Source organism: Branchiostoma belcheri, unplaced genomic scaffold (assembly GCF_001625305.1).
Source record: "Branchiostoma belcheri isolate BF01 breed outbred unplaced genomic scaffold, Haploidv18h27 scaffold6, whole genome shotgun sequence".
Classification (NCBI taxonomy): domain Eukaryota; kingdom Metazoa; phylum Chordata; class Leptocardii; order Amphioxiformes; family Branchiostomatidae; genus Branchiostoma; species Branchiostoma belcheri.
The window spans coordinates 2341350-2360317 of record NW_017804242.1 but is presented as its reverse complement, the minus strand read 5'-3'; the positions used below and the strand labels follow the sequence as shown (position 1 = coordinate 2360317).

At 44.3% G+C, this 18968-nt stretch overlaps 2 protein-coding genes across 2 annotated transcripts in view; one reads left to right on the top strand and one right to left on the bottom strand.

Moving 5' to 3' along the window:
- Window positions 1-843: 843 nt before the first annotated feature.
- LOC109482623 lies at window positions 844-14517 on the bottom strand. Its single transcript, XM_019785428.1, has 20 exons — window positions 14392-14517; window positions 12264-12377; window positions 11755-11868; window positions 11058-11174; window positions 10578-10689; window positions 9976-10145; window positions 8882-8995; window positions 8285-8422; window positions 7710-7817; window positions 7040-7260; window positions 6333-6537; window positions 5465-5634; window positions 4793-5018; window positions 4517-4665; window positions 3792-3987; window positions 3339-3467; window positions 2688-2866; window positions 2035-2290; window positions 1576-1744; window positions 844-1205 (listed from the first exon to the last, which is right to left on the bottom strand). Exons 2-20 carry the CDS (start codon window positions 12357-12359, stop codon window positions 886-888), a joined length of 3189 nt encoding a protein of 1062 aa, XP_019640987.1. The 5' UTR covers window positions 12360-12377; window positions 14392-14517; the 3' UTR covers window positions 844-885.
- A 26-nt stretch (window positions 14518-14543) lies between these two features.
- Window positions 14544-18968, top strand: part of LOC109482625 — a 25343-nt gene continuing 20918 nt past the window's right edge. Inside the window, exons 1-5 of the mRNA XM_019785430.1 lie at window positions 14544-14816; window positions 16002-16162; window positions 16578-16643; window positions 17604-17686; window positions 18205-18329. Of these exons, the coding sequence (XP_019640989.1) occupies window positions 16025-16162; window positions 16578-16643; window positions 17604-17686; window positions 18205-18329 (412 nt within the window). The 5' untranslated portion in view covers window positions 14544-14816; window positions 16002-16024. The remainder of the gene's footprint in view (window positions 14817-16001; window positions 16163-16577; window positions 16644-17603; window positions 17687-18204; window positions 18330-18968) is intronic.

Genomic DNA, 18968 nt, shown 5'->3' with positions numbered 1-18968 from the left:
TTAGGAGGTTAAAATAAAGGGAAAAGGCTGCATGCAAAGAATTTCACGCATGCATAATGTGCTCCTGATTTTATGTGAATATGTCAAACGTCAAACTTTATTAAAATCAACTTGACTATCTTACATTTTCCACGCAGGGATGTTTCTTGTAAAACCATACATTTGTCTCCTGAGTGACAACATTCGTGACATTGCACTTTGAAGAACCTGACTCTTACAACTTTGTTTGCCGTCCTGAGAACTATTACTGTAACAGCAGCTATGCAGCATTTTATTACTGCTTACAACCTCTTTCCACCTTTAACCTGAGCGATTAAAGATGTGTCACATCACGTAACAAATTTCATCGATAAAGAACGCATCCTTTATATTTTAAAGTCAGTATATTTTGTGTTTTGTCTTTTAAATCGGCCTTTTACATCGTGCATCGTGTTCCAATTACAAAATTAAGGGTGGCACAAATTCATGATGGATGCATGAGGATGGGTCGTGGCACTTTGGTGAGGTACAGTAGAGTATGCCATTATGTCAGGTTCCGACAGTCTGAAAGTGTTCGTCGTGAAAGCTAAGTCTGAGCGAGTCTCCTCCCGTTCTGTTGATGTGGTCCTTCCAGTCTCCCGCCGTCAGACGGCTCTCCGGCTGGTGCGCCCAGCAACACGCCATGACGGCCGTCCACTTGTTGTAGTCCCTGGGTAGAAATCTTTTACGGTTTGTTTTTTTTTGCTGTATTTTGAGTCATATTTTTACATTGTGCATTGTGTTCCAATTATAAAATCAAGGGTTGCACAAATCCATGGAACCCTGTGCATCTTGTGGAAAAGGGGTCCTACAAAGTTGTCGTTGTGTTGGCTACAATCTGAATACAGTTGTGGTAACGCCAGCATGTCAGGTACCGACAGCGTGGAAGTGTTCTTCGTGAAAGCTAAGTCTGAGCGAGTCTCCTCCCGTTCTGTTGATGTGTTCCTTCCAGTCTCCCGCCGTCAGACGACTCTCCGGCTGGTGCGCCCAGCAACACGCCATGACGGCCGTCCACTTGTTGTAGTCCCTGGGCTCCCGAATGTAGGCGCCGCCCTCGCACGGGTCCTCCGGTGCCCTCGGACGGCGTTTGTTGCAGACGAAGTCCTTCAGTTCCGAGAACGTCTTGATGTTCTTGTCCTCATCCAGGTAGGCGGTTCCCGGGTAGCAGATCTCCCACATCATGAGACCTGGGAAAATGCAGGATAGACAGAAGATACATGTAGTCAGAAGTTCAAATGTGAAGTTAATTCTTTCCTCAGCGCACAATGGTAACGTGCTGACTACCACCGACAGTCTAACTGCTAATGCTGTACGAAAGTTTATTTGAATAAAACAAATGCAGATGGCTGGGTGGTCCTCAAAATATGCATTGAACCACGTCGTGTGAGATATCGATAGCAATTGATTTATTATCGTCTTATTGGAGTTGAATTTCATACGGTTTAAGCACAAGTGTTGTATTTGTGGTGTCTTGGTACAAAATTGACATAAAAAAGGAAACGTCTTGAATCAAAAAGAGCTTTTTAATCCAAGTTGCACTAACTCACGCACACCTACCTACGGCGTACATGTCGGACTCCGTGACGTAGTCCTGTCCCTTCAGGACCTCCGGCGCCAGGTAGATGTAACCCCCCGCTTCTGTCGTGCCGAAGGACCCCGGGTGCGGCAGGCTGGCGGCACGGGGCTTCCCGATGTTCGTGAGCTTCACAATGTCATTACAGTCAACCTGAGGATAGAAATACAGCTGGGTAGTTGTTATGCAATCGGTGCACGTTTGGCTGTCTTACGGCAATTGGTTCTGTCACAGCCTTCGTCCACGACCTCACACCTTTGCCAAATGATGTTAACCTGACGATCAAACACACACACACACACACACACACACATACACACACACACACACACACACACACACACACACACACACACACACACACACACACACACACACACACACACACACACACACACACACACACATACACACACGAGCGCTGCCGAAAACATATGACATACCGCGACAGTGCTGAGTGACAAGTCCAGATGCACCAGCCCCTTGCTGTGCAGATACTCCAGTCCGTTCACAACCTCCGTCATGGTTCCCAGCAACACGTCATAGGGCGCGTAGGCGTTCTTCATGAGCGCTGATTGGTGGACGTCGGAGATGCGTGTGCGCAGGTCCGTCACCACGGGCGTGAAGACGAGGCAGGGGAGACTGGAGATCCGCGAGAAGCCGCTCAGGTGGATCAGGTTCTCGTGTTTCTTCACCTTTCTGGAAAAAAGTACGTACGACACATACCATTTTCTTGAAGGCACCCAAAGCCATTGCGGGGCTGTAAAACTGGACTTTCATAGTCAATTTGAGTCAGTCTGCTTTTTCTTTTGATGTAGTAAGCGAATCAATCTATCTCATAGCATACTGATATCTGTGCAAAGTGGACTCCTCGCTTAGATTGTTTTGGGGATACTTCAAACGATTCAAGTATGACATGCTGACGAAAATCTAATAAGAAATTGCAGTAAATTTCAGTATCAGACAGATTTCCTCGTCATCCAGAATATATTCTTTTTTGCTTCATTTTGTTTGTGTAAGTATTCATGCTTGTAGAGAGCACTCAAACGATTCCCAGAAGATACACATCACACTGAGCAAATTCGTAAAAAAATACCTGAAGATGTCTTCCTCTTGCAGGAACTCCGTCACGTTTCTGTGAGTGACCTTCCCGCCGAACACTTTGATGGTGACGCTGGCAGGCTTCCCCCCGGCCGCACCCGCCTGCTGAGGCCGCATCTCTCCCCGCTTCAGCTCGGCACGGAGACCCGAGCAGACAGGACCTTCGTACACATCCTGTAACATACAGGGATGGTCGGAGTGTATCTTTTAGGTTGCACACAAACACGCCATTTAAAAGAATTGGTTGAGAGTTAAGCCCTCGCCACACATAGCTGACCATGGCCTCCCAATCTTCCCCAGATCATTGTTGGGTGTTGATCCGTGAGGTTGTGTACTAGTATTAGCCAGTCTTAAGAAGTCGCCTAGGCCAGCCTGCTACGAATGTTGCCACAATCAAACTTGTCATTGGTAATGTCATATTCTGCTTGGATACGATCAGAGGAGAGAACTGGAGCTAGAATATGATGGATTCGTCGCAACTCCCTACCCATTGCCGATCTTAGGTTTGAGTGTTTGGGAGCAAAGTCGCGGGAAGGCCCTGATTGTGTGACAGGTACACATCGATCAAAACAAAGAAAATCACATACATTGTACATGTATACACAAACGGTCGCTAAAGAAGGAAATATCAACGAGCAAACCATACCCGAGTGGCGTAATCCAAGGTTTGTGGGTCTATGTCGGGAGCCCAGAGTTCTTCGACCCAAAACGCCTTCAGTCTTCGGTGAAAATTGTCCATGACTTGGAGGAGCGGATGGTAATATATGGAGTAGACCTGGAACAGCAGGGGTAAGGAGGAAAGAATATTGTTTTTGCATTGTTTCGTCTTCTTCTCCAAACATATTAGGTCAATGACCTGGACCAGGCGTCTGTCGCCATGATTACTGGTTCTGTACTGTAGCAGTCACTCTGTAGTGGTGTTGGATTATGTTATGTAGCAATATACCAGAATATTGTTTTGTCACCATATACTAAGTATGAATGTGAGTAAGAATCGACAGAACAGTAGCTCGTTTAGGCTTTGTAAATTATCCATTTGCTTTGCATGCAAATGTTATCATTCTAGTTTTATTTGAATCCCAATATGTTTGACCCTGACCTTTTCATCCCTGGCGTCTTCGTTCAGGTCCTTAACCAGGTCCAGGTCCAGCTGGATCTGTTTGGGCACGACCTCCTGCAGCTGTTCCAGGCAGTAGTAGGCCGGCTTCAGCTGGCTCCTCACGTACTCCCGCAACTCGCTACCCCTCACGAACTGCTCCAGCTCCTTCAGGGCCATGCGGCTCAAGTAACCGTACCTAGAATAAAGCGTGATGATGATAAAGAAATGGGTGGGTTATGCTGTGTTTGTGGTAAATAAAAGAAACGCACGAAATATGATTGAGGTACTCTTCGCTCATGGCACGTTCACGTTCGTCTTAGGCCGTTCTACGATTTTGATGTAGTAGAATTATTTTCAAGCATGCTATGACAGAAGCAACCTTTCCGTAACAGGACAGCTGACTTGTGTAAGGCCAGCGCACGACTATCAGTTTTCAATCGTGCGACCATTATTATATATGCATGCGGGAAATTTGACCGTGCCCTTAACCAAAAATGCTTCCTTGTACACTGTACATTTTATAGAGCTCTGTTTGTCAATAAGGTTTGGGCGTTTTTTGTTTTACGCAATGTTCTGGATGTCTAACCATCATCGGCCTGAAAAACGTACATTAAAAGTCATCTGTGTCCAAGACTGGAGTTGCACAGCTGAAAATTTGGGTAAGTCTAATTTCTTATTTCGGAAATTACAGCATACTGTTAAAACGTACTTCATCAAAAACTTACTTGTCTTGTTTGTAGGTGTCGACCTCCTTTTCGTCCCTACTCCTTTCCACGATCCTCTTCAGCTCGACTATCCCGTACACAGACAGGCCGAAGAACGCGGCCACCACGCCTATGGGCAGCCACACGGGGGACGTCACACCAAGGGTCACCTGAGGACAATCAAACAGACATAGGTGTGACACAAAATATATCATGCGGATTTCCAGTTATTTGATTTATTTTGTAATACCTCGTTCATCTACGTAACGCAACAGTTTTGTAACACTGCTGAAGTACCTTTCCAACTGTGTTCAGTTTTAGAGTCGGCTCGGCGAACAGTTGCGGCAGTTTGCTCCTCTCCTGGCCGGTCGCCTGTTCCTCGTCCTCCAGCCCGGAGTCGGCGGCAGGTTCCGCCGGCACGACCGCCGTGCCGTCTATGGCCCCCTCGATGTCCAGCAGCTTTCGCTCGATCTTCGTGCGAAACGCCGAGGCGAAAAGCTCCACCAGGACCTCTCTCTGACGGCTAGAAAAACATGGAAACATTTTTTTTTAGTTCGGACTAATGTTATTCGGTCAGATTTCAGGGGCCAAGCCACGTACTACCAGTAAATAAAGTGCATTTCAAACTTGCCACCGTATCACGTATGCCAAAGGTAAGTCGCCGACTTTATTTTAGAACCCGAACCATGTTCGATCGATCATGTTCGATCTGACATAAGAATTAATTAGAACCAAACGCGTGTTCCATTCAGGGTCACTGGCAACACTGAAACTTGGAGCACCTAAAAAACCTATACCCGAGTGCGTATACAATCAAATCAATAATCAGTATGAATTTCTTTAAGTTGAAGGGGCATCTCATCATGAAATTTCCACGACAATTTATTGTGTTATGAAGCTTCCTGAACTTTGCTGGCAATTATGCTAAATCTAACGTTATATTTGAAAGAAGGAAACGTGTAACGTTACCTGAAAAATGCCTGATCTTTTTCCCAGTCTGACAACACTCCCTGAATACGCTTCGATATGGCGGCCTTTATTTTCTTCATCATGATGCTCAGGGTCCCCTCCACTGCCGGGAGGTCTGCCTCGGTCCACGTTGTCACCGTGCGCTTGACGTTGTCGCTCGTCAGGTGTTCCTGTTGTAGGAAAAGTGGATGGCCAACACTTACTCTCTATTTAAATGGTGTTGTTTTGTAACAAGGAATGAAAGAAATGCAAATCACTTCTTGGATTTTAATGACCACGTCTCTAGCTGTTTAACAGCATTCGTTAGCTTGGAGTCCAGTCTTGTTAGCTTTGGTCCACTCCCAACGTCATGAGCCAACCAAAGCTAACAAGGCTGGACGCCAGGCTTTGACAACATACATGTATATTGTAAAAGAAAAAAAAAACTTCATAAGCGAATCGAAATCGTTCAAGAGAATTGTCAGTCTCGTGCAGACTTAGGCCACACCGACTTAATTTTATGGATGACATCCGCGCGCTCATTGATTTTTGCCTGTCGGCCTAAAAAAAAAAGATTACGTCCACCGAGGCTCTGGCCTGGCTCTAGGCCTGGGTAGTCCATGGTAGTTAGCGACAATACGGAGCCGAGCACCCAGGCCACGACTCAAGAACAGTACAGTGCCGATTCATAAATTCCGCAAAAAGTCAGCATGTGCCAGCTTGCCGTATATGTCGCTAAGTACTGCCGCGAATTCACAATATCAGCTTTGTATTCCTGTGGTTTAATAGCATTTTTATTTTTGGTCTGAATTTTTTTATTCGCCCGCGCGCACTAGTTTGGGGGTCTTCAGAGGATGTCATCCATAAAATTAAATTGGTGTGGCCTTACCTGTAGCGACTTCACTGCGATGTCCGCACTACTATCCACATTCTCCCGTAGCATCTTCATGACGTCATCCGCCTGGTCCCTCAGAGCGTGCAGACGACTTTTCACCAGCTCGAACTTGGCCTTCCTCTCGTCACGTGACTGGTCCCCTTGCTGTACGTACGCGCGCAGGTGGTAGATGGTCCGGGAGAGAAAGTAGTCCAGCCACCTATGAAGGTGAGAACATATGATATACTTAGTGTCTTGGATCGTTGGATACATGTAGATAGAACGCTCAATGTGTTCGAGGACAAAAAATCTATTGAGTTGTTTAATACTTTACCTGTGTTTAATGCTGTATCCAGTGATTGTTATAGAGAATTGTCACCTTCATTTCGTCAAATTATCAGCTATTGAAGGAATAAAACTTACAAGCTAAACTAATTACAATATAGACAATTATCATCAGGATTAAAGACATTAAGTTGCATCATATTGATCAATCATTTTCTTGAACCACCTACTTATTAGTATTATCGAGTACAATCTTTTAAATTCACTTGGTAATGCATCCCAAAACTTTACAAAAATAGCTCTCGACTTGTCAAACCTGTAGGAGACTTCTATCCTCCAGCTCAATCTCTCGTTAAAACGTCTGACTGTCCAGAAAATTTATCCATTTGCTTGATTTATTTTGCATTACGAAAAATATCTCTATCGACTTGTCAAACCTGTAGGAGACTTCTATCCTCCAGTTCAAACTCTCGGGGATCAGCCTCTCGAGACCGTCGAGAAACCGCGAGAAGTCGGCGGACACGTGACCCTGGTCGCGCAGGCGCTGTGCCTCTGCCGTGGACATACAGAAGACCTGTCGTGCTGACGACCCTGACCAGCACGCCTGAAGCTTCTTCACGGTGTCTTCCCGCACCAGTTTCCGTTCCGCGATAGGAACCTGAAGAACATTACAGAATGTCATGGAATCAACTACTCCTCTGCATTTCTCTCTCTCTCTCTCCCTCTCTCTCTTATTCAGTGTCTGACTATGATTAACTCATAAAAACAGAATAATACAGGATAATTCCATCACAAATCAACCAATTGTAAGGAAAACTAAGAACGACAATGTTCCACACACCAAATACCCCCCCCCCCTTTGCTGGTACTTCATCCCAACATATAAGACATGGTAAAGCTAGCCCTCAGTAGGAGAGAAAAGCAAAATGAACTCCAGACGTTGAGTGTATCGTAGATTCTTGACCATGCTGTTCGAAATTCGAATGAACCAAGAAACATAGCGCTATTTTCCCCCGTTTCTCTGTCCGGAAAGTATAACCCGGAGTCACAACTTTTACAAAAAAAAATTACACAACATTGATCCAAAAGTGTGGTCTAGAGCCGTACCTGGTCCCACTTGTTGCAGACGAAGATGGCCGTTTTCACGGAGAAGGCCGGGATGTCTTCCGCACCGCTGGTCTTCATCGTGGCCACCTCCTTTAGTAAGGCTTGTAGCTGGAGACAATTCAAGAGAAGTCACAATTGTACCATTACTTATGCATCGTTGTACCTTCATAGTATCTTCTTAAGGTGTCAATTTTTTTATGTAAAGGAACTCTGACCATTACATGTACTTTGACCAACATGGAATAACTACTGTTTGTTGAGTTTACCATTTCTAGCCTGAATAGCAGGCTATTTACAGGGCTTGTATAGCGTCTCGGGTCCAGGATCAAAAGCCCCAAAGACGTTTTTTATCACCACCCACTCATGACCCTAAGGGACATGTTGGCCCTAGCCCTGGCTAGGGCCGAGAAACTGGTCTTAGCCCGACCACATCAGGCTTCTAACCTCTAGCAGCCATCCCACTTGTCAGGCTCGGAGGAGGCCCAATCAGTCTCTAACAGGATAAAACTGGCTCGTGCAGGCCCTGTGAACAGTCTGGCTTCCAGGCTAACCATTATTTCCAGACGTCCACCTACCCTGTCTGTCTGCACGCCGCCGGCGTTGTCGCTCTTGATGACGTAGATGAAAGCGAAGGCCTCCGTCAGGTACTCCTTCACCTGCCTGGTGATGTCCTCCTTCTCCCCGATCCCGGGGCTGTCCACGATGTAGATGTCCTGAACACGGAATATGAGTACCTATTTTGATATTGTCAACAGGGACGGGGGTCGATATCGACTTCCATCAATTTTTGACCCATTTCTGACGTCACACGTGCATAAAGCCACGTGCCCTGTCAGCAATTGAGCCAGAGAGCTGAAGAAGACTGTCTGAGTGAGTCGGGCGATCCTTTGAGTTGGAGAACAGTTAAATGTAACAGTAAAATGATAATTTGTTTTACAGTCAAACCTGCAAATCTCAGCAACCACTCAAGCAACTAAGGAAAGGTGGTTGTGATTGACAAGGAGTTGGCGCATTTATATCTGTATCTGTAAAGTCAGTATAACCACCCTTCGGCGTAACACACCAGTAACTTTATCTGTATAGCAGGCACTCACTTGTAACTGTCCCTCGGCATAACATACCAGCTCGGTAGCGAAGCAATGGGGGTCAAAGGATCATTTTGTCTCACGAACCTTGAGAAACTCCCTAGGCAGCAGAATCTCCACCCGTGGATAGTCTGTGGGCTGGTCCCGGTCTCCCTTCTCTTCTACATACTTCTTCAGCAGATCAACCAGGGAATCATCTTCCTAGAATATAGGAGGAGGGTTTACTAGCAGTGTCAACTATCGTTAACAACCAACATGTCTAGCCTGGCTAGTAGTGGTAACTAAACGTATTTTAGATGCCGAGTCTCTTTCGTCCTACATCTATTTCCGGAGAGTACGAAAGAGTCTTGGGAGCTAAATCAGGCTACGAAATTGTCGGCAGTAGCTAGAGCCCAGACCTGTAGCACTCTGTCCTCGCACGTCCCGTCCCTCCTGTGCAGTATGATGGTCCTCACCTCCCCGTACCTGATCTCACAGATGGATTATCACTGTCAACTCTCTGTATGCTTGCTTTTAGCCTGGAGTCCAGCCTTGTTAGCTTTAGTCTGCTTCCCAAGATCCGCTACCCCTCCAACAAGACTGGGCGCCGTTATCATTTAAACGATTTCAGAAGGCGTATTCGCCGAAAATACGTGCGAGCGCTTGACTATTGTTGGTGGAGTAGCAGATCTTTGGGGGCGGACTTAAGCTAACAAGACTGGACTCCAGGCTAGTTTGCTTTAGCAGTTCAGTCAACAATCATTAACATACAAAGACACTAATCTCCAGACCTGAAGCACCCTGTCCTCGCACGTCCCGTCCCTCCTGTGCAGTTTGATGGTCCTCACCTCCCCGTACCTGATCTCACAGATGGTGTTATTACTGTTAACTATAATTAACATACAAATAAAGACAGTAGACCCCAGACCTGTAGCACCCTGTCCTCGCACGTCCCGTTTGTCCGGTGCAGCTTGATTGTCCTCACCTCCCCGTACCTGATCTCACAGATGGTGTTATTACTGTTAACTATAATTAACATACAAATAAAGACAGTAGACCCCAGACCTGTAGCACCCTGTCCTCGCACGTCCCGTCTTTCCTGTGCAGCTTGATAGTCCTGACCTGCCCGTACCTGATCTCACAGATGGATTATTACTGTCAACTATCACTGTCAACTATTATTCATACAGTAGAGCCCAGACCTGTAGCACCCTGTCCTCGCACGTCCCGTCCCTCCTGTGCAGCTTGATGGTCCTGACCTCCCCGTACCTGATCTCACAGATGGTGTAGGTGTTGCTGAGGTGGGAGGTCGGCAGGACCTCCTCATCCAGCAGCAGGTTTATCAGCGAGCTCTTCCCCGCTGACGTTTCTCCTGGGTAGGAAAAGAATGTTCACGTCAGTGATCTAATACGAGTACTCGTATGTAGCAATTTAGAACTGTGATTTCCAACACGAGAAATTGGACTTATATCCAAATTTTCGACCGTGCATCCCCAGTCAAGGAATGAGTAACAGTAGCCTTTCAAACATGCATGCTTCATGACTTCTACCAACACAGATGAACTTTCAAGATGAGATGTAATCTGTGATAAGTAAAGTTGTAATAAGTAAGTAAAGTGTTTAGAAACAAAACGACCAAACATAGCGCATCTCATTTCAATTATAAAATCAACGGTCGCCGTCTGGTGGAAAAGAGGTCTTATGTGAATTGTGACAGCTTGAGTTCATCACATGTAAGTTCCGGGATCTACTACTCAAACAGTATACACGAAATGGTGATACAGTGCGGTGAAATAAAACTAACCTGCGACGAGTATCGGACACTTTCGTGACGTCATCCTCTCCTTGTGGAGTAAGAACTTGGCCATGAAGTTCGGCACGTTTCTTTCTAGCTGATCCGCCAGTTGGTCATTCAGCTGAGGAAAACAAGCAAACAAACACACAAACACGCAACGGTCAACAGAACTGTTCTGGACTGTTCAAAATTCTTGAACATTAAAATTTATGTGTTTGTGTGTGTATGTGTATGTGTATTTGTGTGTCTGTGAATGTGTGTGTACTTGTGTGTGTACTAGAGAGTATGATAGTGTGTTTGCATGTGTGTGTGGGTATGTGTATGTGTTCATGTGTGTGTGTATGGATGTGTGCGTGCTCGTGAATGACATCAACATTGTTAAACATCGAAACCCACAGAGTTTAGGTGGTCTTGATACAAATGTATCCCGCCTTACAAATTTAATGAAAAATTCCGAGGGTTCTGAATGATTTTAATGTTATTTTTCACCTCTTGTTTCATCATCAGCAGCCCGGCGGCCCGCTTCTCCACCTCCTGCAGCAGCCCCAGCAGGTGTTTCCTCCTCTCCTCGTCACGGGACCGCATCGCAGTCACCATGTTAATCACCTACGTGTGCGTCAACAGGGGGAAGATGAAAGTGAAAGTGGTCCCGTAGTGAAAGTGATCTCGAAGTGAAAGTGACCTCGAAAAGTGATCGCGAAAAGTGAAAGTGATCTCGTAAATTGATTGCGAAAAGTGAAAGTGATCTTGAAGTGAAAGTTATCTCTAAGTGAAAGAAATCTCGAAATAAAATTGATCTCGAAAAGTGAAAGTGATCTTGAAAGAAAAGTGATCTCGAAGTGAAAGTGATCTCGAAAAGTGAAAGTGGTCTCGGAGTGAATGCGATCTAGAAGTGAAAGTGATATCTAAGTGAATGTGATCTTGAAAAGTGAAAGTGATCTCTAAGTGAAAGAAATCTCGAAATAAAATTGATTTCGAAAAATGAAAGTGATCTCGAAGTAAAGCGTTCTCGAAGTGAATGTGATCTCGAAAAGTGAAAGTTATCTGGAAACGTGAAAGTGGTCTCGGAGTGAAAGTGATCTCATTATCTCTAACTGTGTGCGAGTTACATTATAAATATCATGTATTGCTGAAATGATCTCGCGTTTGGAATGTACAAAAAAAGCTAAATCAAGGCAACTCTCACCTCGCCAGGTCTGCGTGATTTTCCCGCCTTTTCCAGCAGGTGTAACTTCAGTCTGTGTTTGATGTCATTCAAACCCTTCAGACCTTTCAAGGAAAGGTTCATTTTCTTGGCGAGCTGTGGATAGAACAGCAGAAGAACACTCCGTCGGTCGTCTTACAAACTAATATTCTACAAAATAACTGTATGCAATTCTTCAAGGTTTGTACAGACACATATAACAAGACAATCAAACAATCAGTTACATAACTGTTTAATTTTCTTCTTTTCCTTATAACCAACGAAGAAAAGTTTCAGTAATAAACGGCCTGCCTATCTGCAAGGCAATTATGGCAAGGGCAGCAATTAACAGTCGACTCATCAATATTGACCTACCAACTATAGATTTTAGGATCCCTGCATATTATTTATACACGGAATAGAAGATTTTCTTTACGGTTTCTGGACGTTCCTTTGAAACAGATGACCATGTTAACTTTTACTAATGACGTCACAATGCCACCCTGTGTCACCTTGACAGCCTTGGCCAGTTTATCGATCTCGTCCACTTCCTCTTCGGTAGGAAGGGTCATCTCGTCCCCAGCGTCCTCCGCGTCGGCCTCCGCCATAGTAGGGCGAGACGTAGACTAGAAAAAAGCCATTTTTTTATTTTTTATTTTTTTAATCCGAAACATGTAATCACAAGACGTGGTGACGGCACACTCAAGTTTTTTCAACTTATATTAATGCTGCCACCAACACAGGGACAATACAATACTCATTTACACCTGAGCGAAGTGAGGAAAGTCGTGTAAAGTGCCTTTCCCAAGGGCACAAGATCGGTGGCATGTCAGGACTCGAACCCGGGGCCTCTGGTTCCGAGTCGAGAACGCTGCCGCTACGCCACACGACCCCACACGACCCCACAAAAAAACCATTGTGTCAGTCTTTTAAACTTTTCTTAAAAACCTTCACATTCAGAGATGGTAGGATATTGAGTCAACATGCCGAATAGATACTTGAGATAAGAAGAAAGGCAACATTTTCAAATGAAATGCATAATGTTTACCCTCACATGGTCTAGCCTATATAGCGACCTAGTGCTCCGTTTACTCTTACTCGAACACATCCCCAACTCTGTTCTGACACTTGCTATATAATGTAACCCAACACCACGGGGTGTCTGGTGACAGTAGTCTGGATCAGGTCATTGACCTCATGTGTTTGAAGAAGAAACAGACCAAAAATTATATGTTTTCCCTCTGCAAAGGTAAACATAACAATATTGGCCGATGTGAAAGTGAAAGTGAAGGTCGTTGAAGAGATTCATCAGTCACGTATAGTACAAGTTCAGTAAGATAATTCTTTCAATCAGTGACTATTAAATCCTAAGGTACATACCTCCGAATTTTCGACGACTAATCAGTTCGTCTTGGTCACTGATTAGTCGTCGAAAATTCGGAGGTATGTACCTTAGGATTTAATAGTCACTGATTGAAAGAATTATCTTACTGAAAGTGAAGGTAAAGTGAACGGTGTACCTATGGAACATTACAAGTACCTAAGATTCAGCATCATACATCTATCATTTTGAAAGAAATTGCCATAAATACTAGTATGTTAGACACCAGCTCACCCCTCACCCCCTAAATGAAAGTAATTGATATTCAGGTAGCGTCTCTTGGTGGCGGCTGCACGTGGATTTAAATTATATCAATAGCTGTCAGACGACTTCTACTCAGAAACATAGGTTTCGTATCCGCACGGATGGGTTCATATTGTCCCCCGTTAACACAAGGCTCAAATTTCAACTCTCTTCCCTCTTACGTGTTGCTAGGGCTACACATGAATTTATGCACCAAACCAATACTAGTATTCATGACGATGATCACAAAATAACAGACAGTCAATGTTGCGATTACAACAGCCCCACCCCTGTGAACAAGTGGTACATTCCGGGTGGACTGAAGAGGAGACAGTGCAGTGTTCCGTTCCATTAGTATTAAAATCTGGCGCAAATCGTAGAACGAAACCTTGCAGGAAACGAAAGCAGATTTCGGCATTGACATGACCAGTGAGCGGATAGAATTCTGCATGTAGGAACCCCACTGCAGAATACTACGACATCAGAGGTACGAGCCGCACTTACAAACAAGTAAGTTTAATTTTCGGTGGGTTGCTAGTTTGGTAACCATACATGTAACATCGGGAGCTTTCCCGGTATCTCTACGGTGCTGGGAGTGTTGCCCTCCAGCCCATTCGCCGGGGGAATTTCACGGCTTTGGTTTCATAGATCTCTCCCGAAGGTATGATTGAACTAAAGGCTTGCCTACCCCTTGCACCCAGTCTCTACTGGACAATAGTTGATCAGAAAGGCCAGCTGGAAATATAGACCGTCGGAAAGAAACTGGACAGTATGACTATCAGGCCTCTGATCGATGTTTGCTATCTTACAGCTGAGATGGTTCTGTTACAAAGTCGTGTCGACAATAATGACTATAACAGTGTAGATCACGAAAGCCATGTATTATACATCATGTACCTCGACGCGAAGAACAGAGGGGGCGATGAAACAAAGTACAAGCAAGTTGTGACCATTTCCTTGAAGTATCATATATATCAGGCATATTTATACAGATACTATATGAGGAAATGCGGTACCTGAAATCTCCCAATCAACAGCAGGTACGTTCTACCTTGCTGGCGTAGTCCGTAGGCGGAAAAAGCCTGTATTCATGCCAGAATATTCCTCGTCAGTTCTGAGTTTCGACTGAACCCGGAAGTGAGTTACGCACTGCTACAGGGGGCGTTTGTAGCTGGAGGTTAGAGTTCACAGGGTCAGCTGTGCATCAGCTACACGTGATTGTCATGCGGTGTGTCAACATTATACCTGTGGGATCGGTCAGAGTTCAGGGTACACGGCCGGGTCTGCTGATGAGAGCGTTAACTTGTGTGTTGACTGCGAAGAACGTTTGGTGCTGTAACCATGAAAGACTTCCTGGTTAGGTGACCGGTCACGTACATGTAACGTTACGCCGTTCCATCTTCGTACTGAGGGCGTTCTTGGGGTAGTCTCAAGGGTGCAGGTGAGTCCTGACAAATCCAGCTGTCTTTATACGGAAGAGCTTGTCTTTACATACATCCTTGTCGGCGGTTGGTTCTGAAACAGTTTGCTATACGGCATCAAAATCGTACGACAAGCTTGGGCGAGCGTGACCCACCGGTGTCGTAAATTATGCGGCACGTAAACCTCAGGCATGACGCTGAGCTGAACAAGGGTACAAGGTGAAGGGCTGGATCATATAAAGGTTGTAATAGGCAGAATTTTGCAGTAAGATATGTCTGTTTAGATTTTACACCAGGCTTCCCAAGAGAGAATGATTTTACTCTCTAAGTGGTTTTCTTACTGTGGGCGTTACCCTTGTCGGGCATTAACCCTTCGACAGATTTCAATCAGATTTCCATTTATGATCGATGATCGTTATTTACATGTTCTTACTGACGGGAACTAAAAGCAGTAGTTATACTATTTCACCATGACTATCAAAACATTGCCTGTAGTATTGATATTGAACGGAGGGGAGGGACAAAACAGTTAAGCATATAAATCTATGCGATCACTAAAAGTATCGTATATCTGTTGTCACTAGACGTATCGTTTCATATGAAATGCAGTATTCAAAATCATTTTCATCAGATCTAGCTTTGTTTATCAAGTTGTTTACCTGTCATTCGGTTTGCTAAATGCTCTTTGTTCAGTTCGGTAATGTCTGTTTGGACATTAGACACTGTGTTGATCTTATAGCGTACTCTAATCGGATTTGGGACCTCGGCTGTCCTTGGCCCCACCTGGGCTATTGTACTGCAGACCTAGGTGATCCTAGGTGGGCGGAACAGCAAACGGAAGGCTGGCTGAGAGCTAGAGCAAACATGTGTGCATAGAAATGTGTAATGATTAGAAAGGCGGACTTTAGTTTGAAATCAATCGAAGCCGGGGCGAATTTATTTCAATGAAAATGATTACTCAAATTTTACATAAACAAAAACTGGCAACACATTTCACGGCGGCATGGTCGTATATGTGTATAACCTTTACAATGAAAAATATACGGCAGGTTCATTGAGGAAGCTAATGAAACACACACTATTATAAATCTTAACTTACGTCCTTCGTAAGACTACATTTATACTTATTGACTAACACCGTTCTATTCCAACCCCACAGAACAACAACCTTTAACGTTACACACCGAAAAAAAAAACACGAAGAGGTCATTGGCCTCCCTAACATAAAATGGCGGCTGAGGAGGAGTTTACCCTGACGGAGGAGGATGTGGACGGTATAGAGGACGATGATCTGGGCACGGTGATAGATCTGCTGGAGAGGTGCGGGATCAACTATGACGGGCTGGACACCGTGCCCGAGCTCAAGGTTGTTGACTCAACATTATTCTTGGTTATATTGTTGTCAATGTATCTCATGATGTTTTGTACTCGTATATTTTCCTGTGTGTCGTATGTGTGTTAGAACAGAACACAGCCTAGAATAGCTATTGTCATGTGCATGCATGTATGCTGAGTGTGGATCCCAATAAACTCAGCTCAATCTGATATTATTGTATTTTAAAGTGCATGACATAACAGTATGTTTCATGTCTTAATTAACCTTTATAATATTGACTATGCTGTTGTTTAATGTTGTTATTGCTTTTAATGTAAAAGATCTCTGTTGTCTTCATTATGTAATGTATATGCATCTGATGTAAATTATCACTATACTTCAGACACCACTGAACGATGTACGCCTGCTTTTGCTAATAAAAGTAATTTTATATTATGTTGCAAAGGAGCTGCTCAGGCAGAAGTGTCGGGAGGAGGAGGCGGCGAGAACAGGACAGGAGGAACAGGAAACGGTGAGCAGTAGTCCTCGAAATCACAACTATACAGTATGTATTTAAAACATCTTAAAAATATAGTCTCCACCAGACTCCTTTTGCAGGCTGAATAAATCGTAGAAATCGGCCTAAAATGGGGATATAGTTGGCCAGAGAAGGTAGCCGGCCAGAGAAGCTCCATTTTTCCATGCAGGCAAATGGAGCTTCTCTGGCCGGCTACCTTCTCTGGCCAATTATATCCCCTTTTAGGCTTATTTCTACGATTTATTCAGCCTGCAAAAGGAGTCTGGTGGAGACTGTTAGGGCCCGAAGTCACGGCACCGTTCACGAGCCGCTGCCCCTAAGGCAAAAGTGCCGACAGGAGGAACGGGAAACGGTAATTGAGCTTGGAGAAGTAAACACTTCCTGAAACCACAATAGGAATTTATGTATTTAACAACCTGGTAGAATAAACAAATAAGCACTTTGACCCTCCTTATGCCCTTTACAGTTACAACCTATGAAACCAAAAAACAGGCAATTAGGCCCTACTTTTATTAGGCCCTAAATGAATGAATGACTTTATTTCAGGAAAAAACCCATAGTACAGACAAGGACCACATAGACACTAAACACACAACAATCTATATACATTTTTAAAATACGTGTTCCTGAATTGGCAGTCTAAAGTAAACTGCGTAGAAATCACAACAATAAAGAGCTCAAGGGTATCTCAAATAACCCAAACTCACAACATTTAGGCACTTCAGGCGAATCACAAACATATCTACGGCGGTAGAATAACTCCACTGCAATGGAGGATGATAATAAAGTCATCCACCCCAAACAAGAATCTTTGTGACAAGAGTAGTAATGAAGTGTAAAACTAGTTATCACGGTTTTCGTTTGATAAATGGCTATCTGTAAAATTTGATAAATAGCCAGAGCCTGTTTTTACCCTGCGTGTGAAACCATCGGTTTACCCTCCCGTGCGCCCAGGCCACGTCTGTCATGAAGATGTTGATAGAAGACGACAAAAGGAAGCGGGAGGAGCTGATCCAGACCTGCGAGGACTTGTCAAGGTTAGCTGCAATTTACTGCTACTCAGCAACGCCACCTAGCGGGATGCGTTAAAACTGACTGTTTGATAGGCTTTTGTTGTCGGTGACTGGAAACAAGAAAAACATATTTGACGCATAAATGCACGGTCACATTTCCAAGCCGGGCCCGGCCGGGTTGTTTGCGTAAACAAGAAATAAACAATTTGTATGAGGAGTATGCACAAATACAAATAGTGCTCATGGTTAATTTTCTAAAACTTTTTTTTTGGGTGTTTTTCTGTCTTACATAATTTTCGTTCCAAACGACTGCCCGGCTGGGCCCCGGGTTGGGAAATGTGACCGCGCCTTTAATAGGGAATGGAAAATGTTAAAACAAGCAATTAAAATATGTAAAGTGCCTTCCACCAAAGTTACAACGTTGCTGCTTGCTAGTGATTCAATCCCAGAACCTTTAAATTCTTAGTCAGTTGAATTAACAATCAACCCTATAAACGCAATCGATCGTGTAAAATATGTAACACTCTTCCCTCCCTTGGCAGTTTTCTGATGAACTTGGACGAACAGACGAAGGAAGAAGCAGAAGCGAACATCCCTGGGTACGAGAGCCAGCTGAGACAACAGATTGAGAACCTGTCCAAAGGCGACTGCCCCATCCTCGTGGCCGGTCAGTAACACAATATTTTCATTTCAGGCTGCGACCGCTGAGCGACTGCTTAGTGACTATTAAGCGACCACTGAGCGACCAAACCGACAGATTGAGCAATTAGTTTTATACATCAAGAACAATTTTTTAACGAATCTGTATCTGTATCTGTATAGCCGGTATGACCGCCTTTCGGCGTAACACACCAGCTTCGCAGGCACGCGGCGCGGCGGCAGCTGGCTATATTACACCGATCGACTTGTTACACCTAACCCTTGAACTTCTAGCTCTAGACATTATTTAAAGCTATCTATTGACAATGCCCCTACTGTACTAGGTGACAGTGAGTTCCACTCTGCGATAGTTCTAGGAAAGAATGAATTCTTGAACACCTCAATCCTTGGTTGATAACTCTGGTGTATGTTGTTGTATTTTGAATCATATTCTAACATTGTGCCTCATATTCAGATTATAGAATTAAGGGTCACACAGATTGATTTTGGGTCTCTTAAAGTCGCTCAGCGATCGCTAACTAGTGAAAAAAGGGCTTAAAAATACAGTCTGTAGAATATGACATGAAGTAGCCCTAACATATAGGTTACCAAAAAAGGCAAAATCGTAAGACGGCCTAGGATAAATATATATGTGGCAAAAATCAGA

Coding starts and splice junctions, on each gene's coding strand:
- LOC109482623 (XM_019785428.1), bottom strand. CDS start 12,359: ATGGCGGAGGCCGACGCGGAGGACGCTGGGGACGAGATGACCCTTCCT. Junction 7,261..7,709: donor TCTGCAACAAGTGGGACCAG/GTACGGCTCTAG, acceptor AATGTTCTTCAG/GTTCCTATCGCGGAACGGAA. Junction 3,468..3,791: donor AAGACGCCAGGGATGAAAAG/GTCAGGGTCAAA, acceptor CTGCTGTTCCAG/GTCTACTCCATATATTACCA.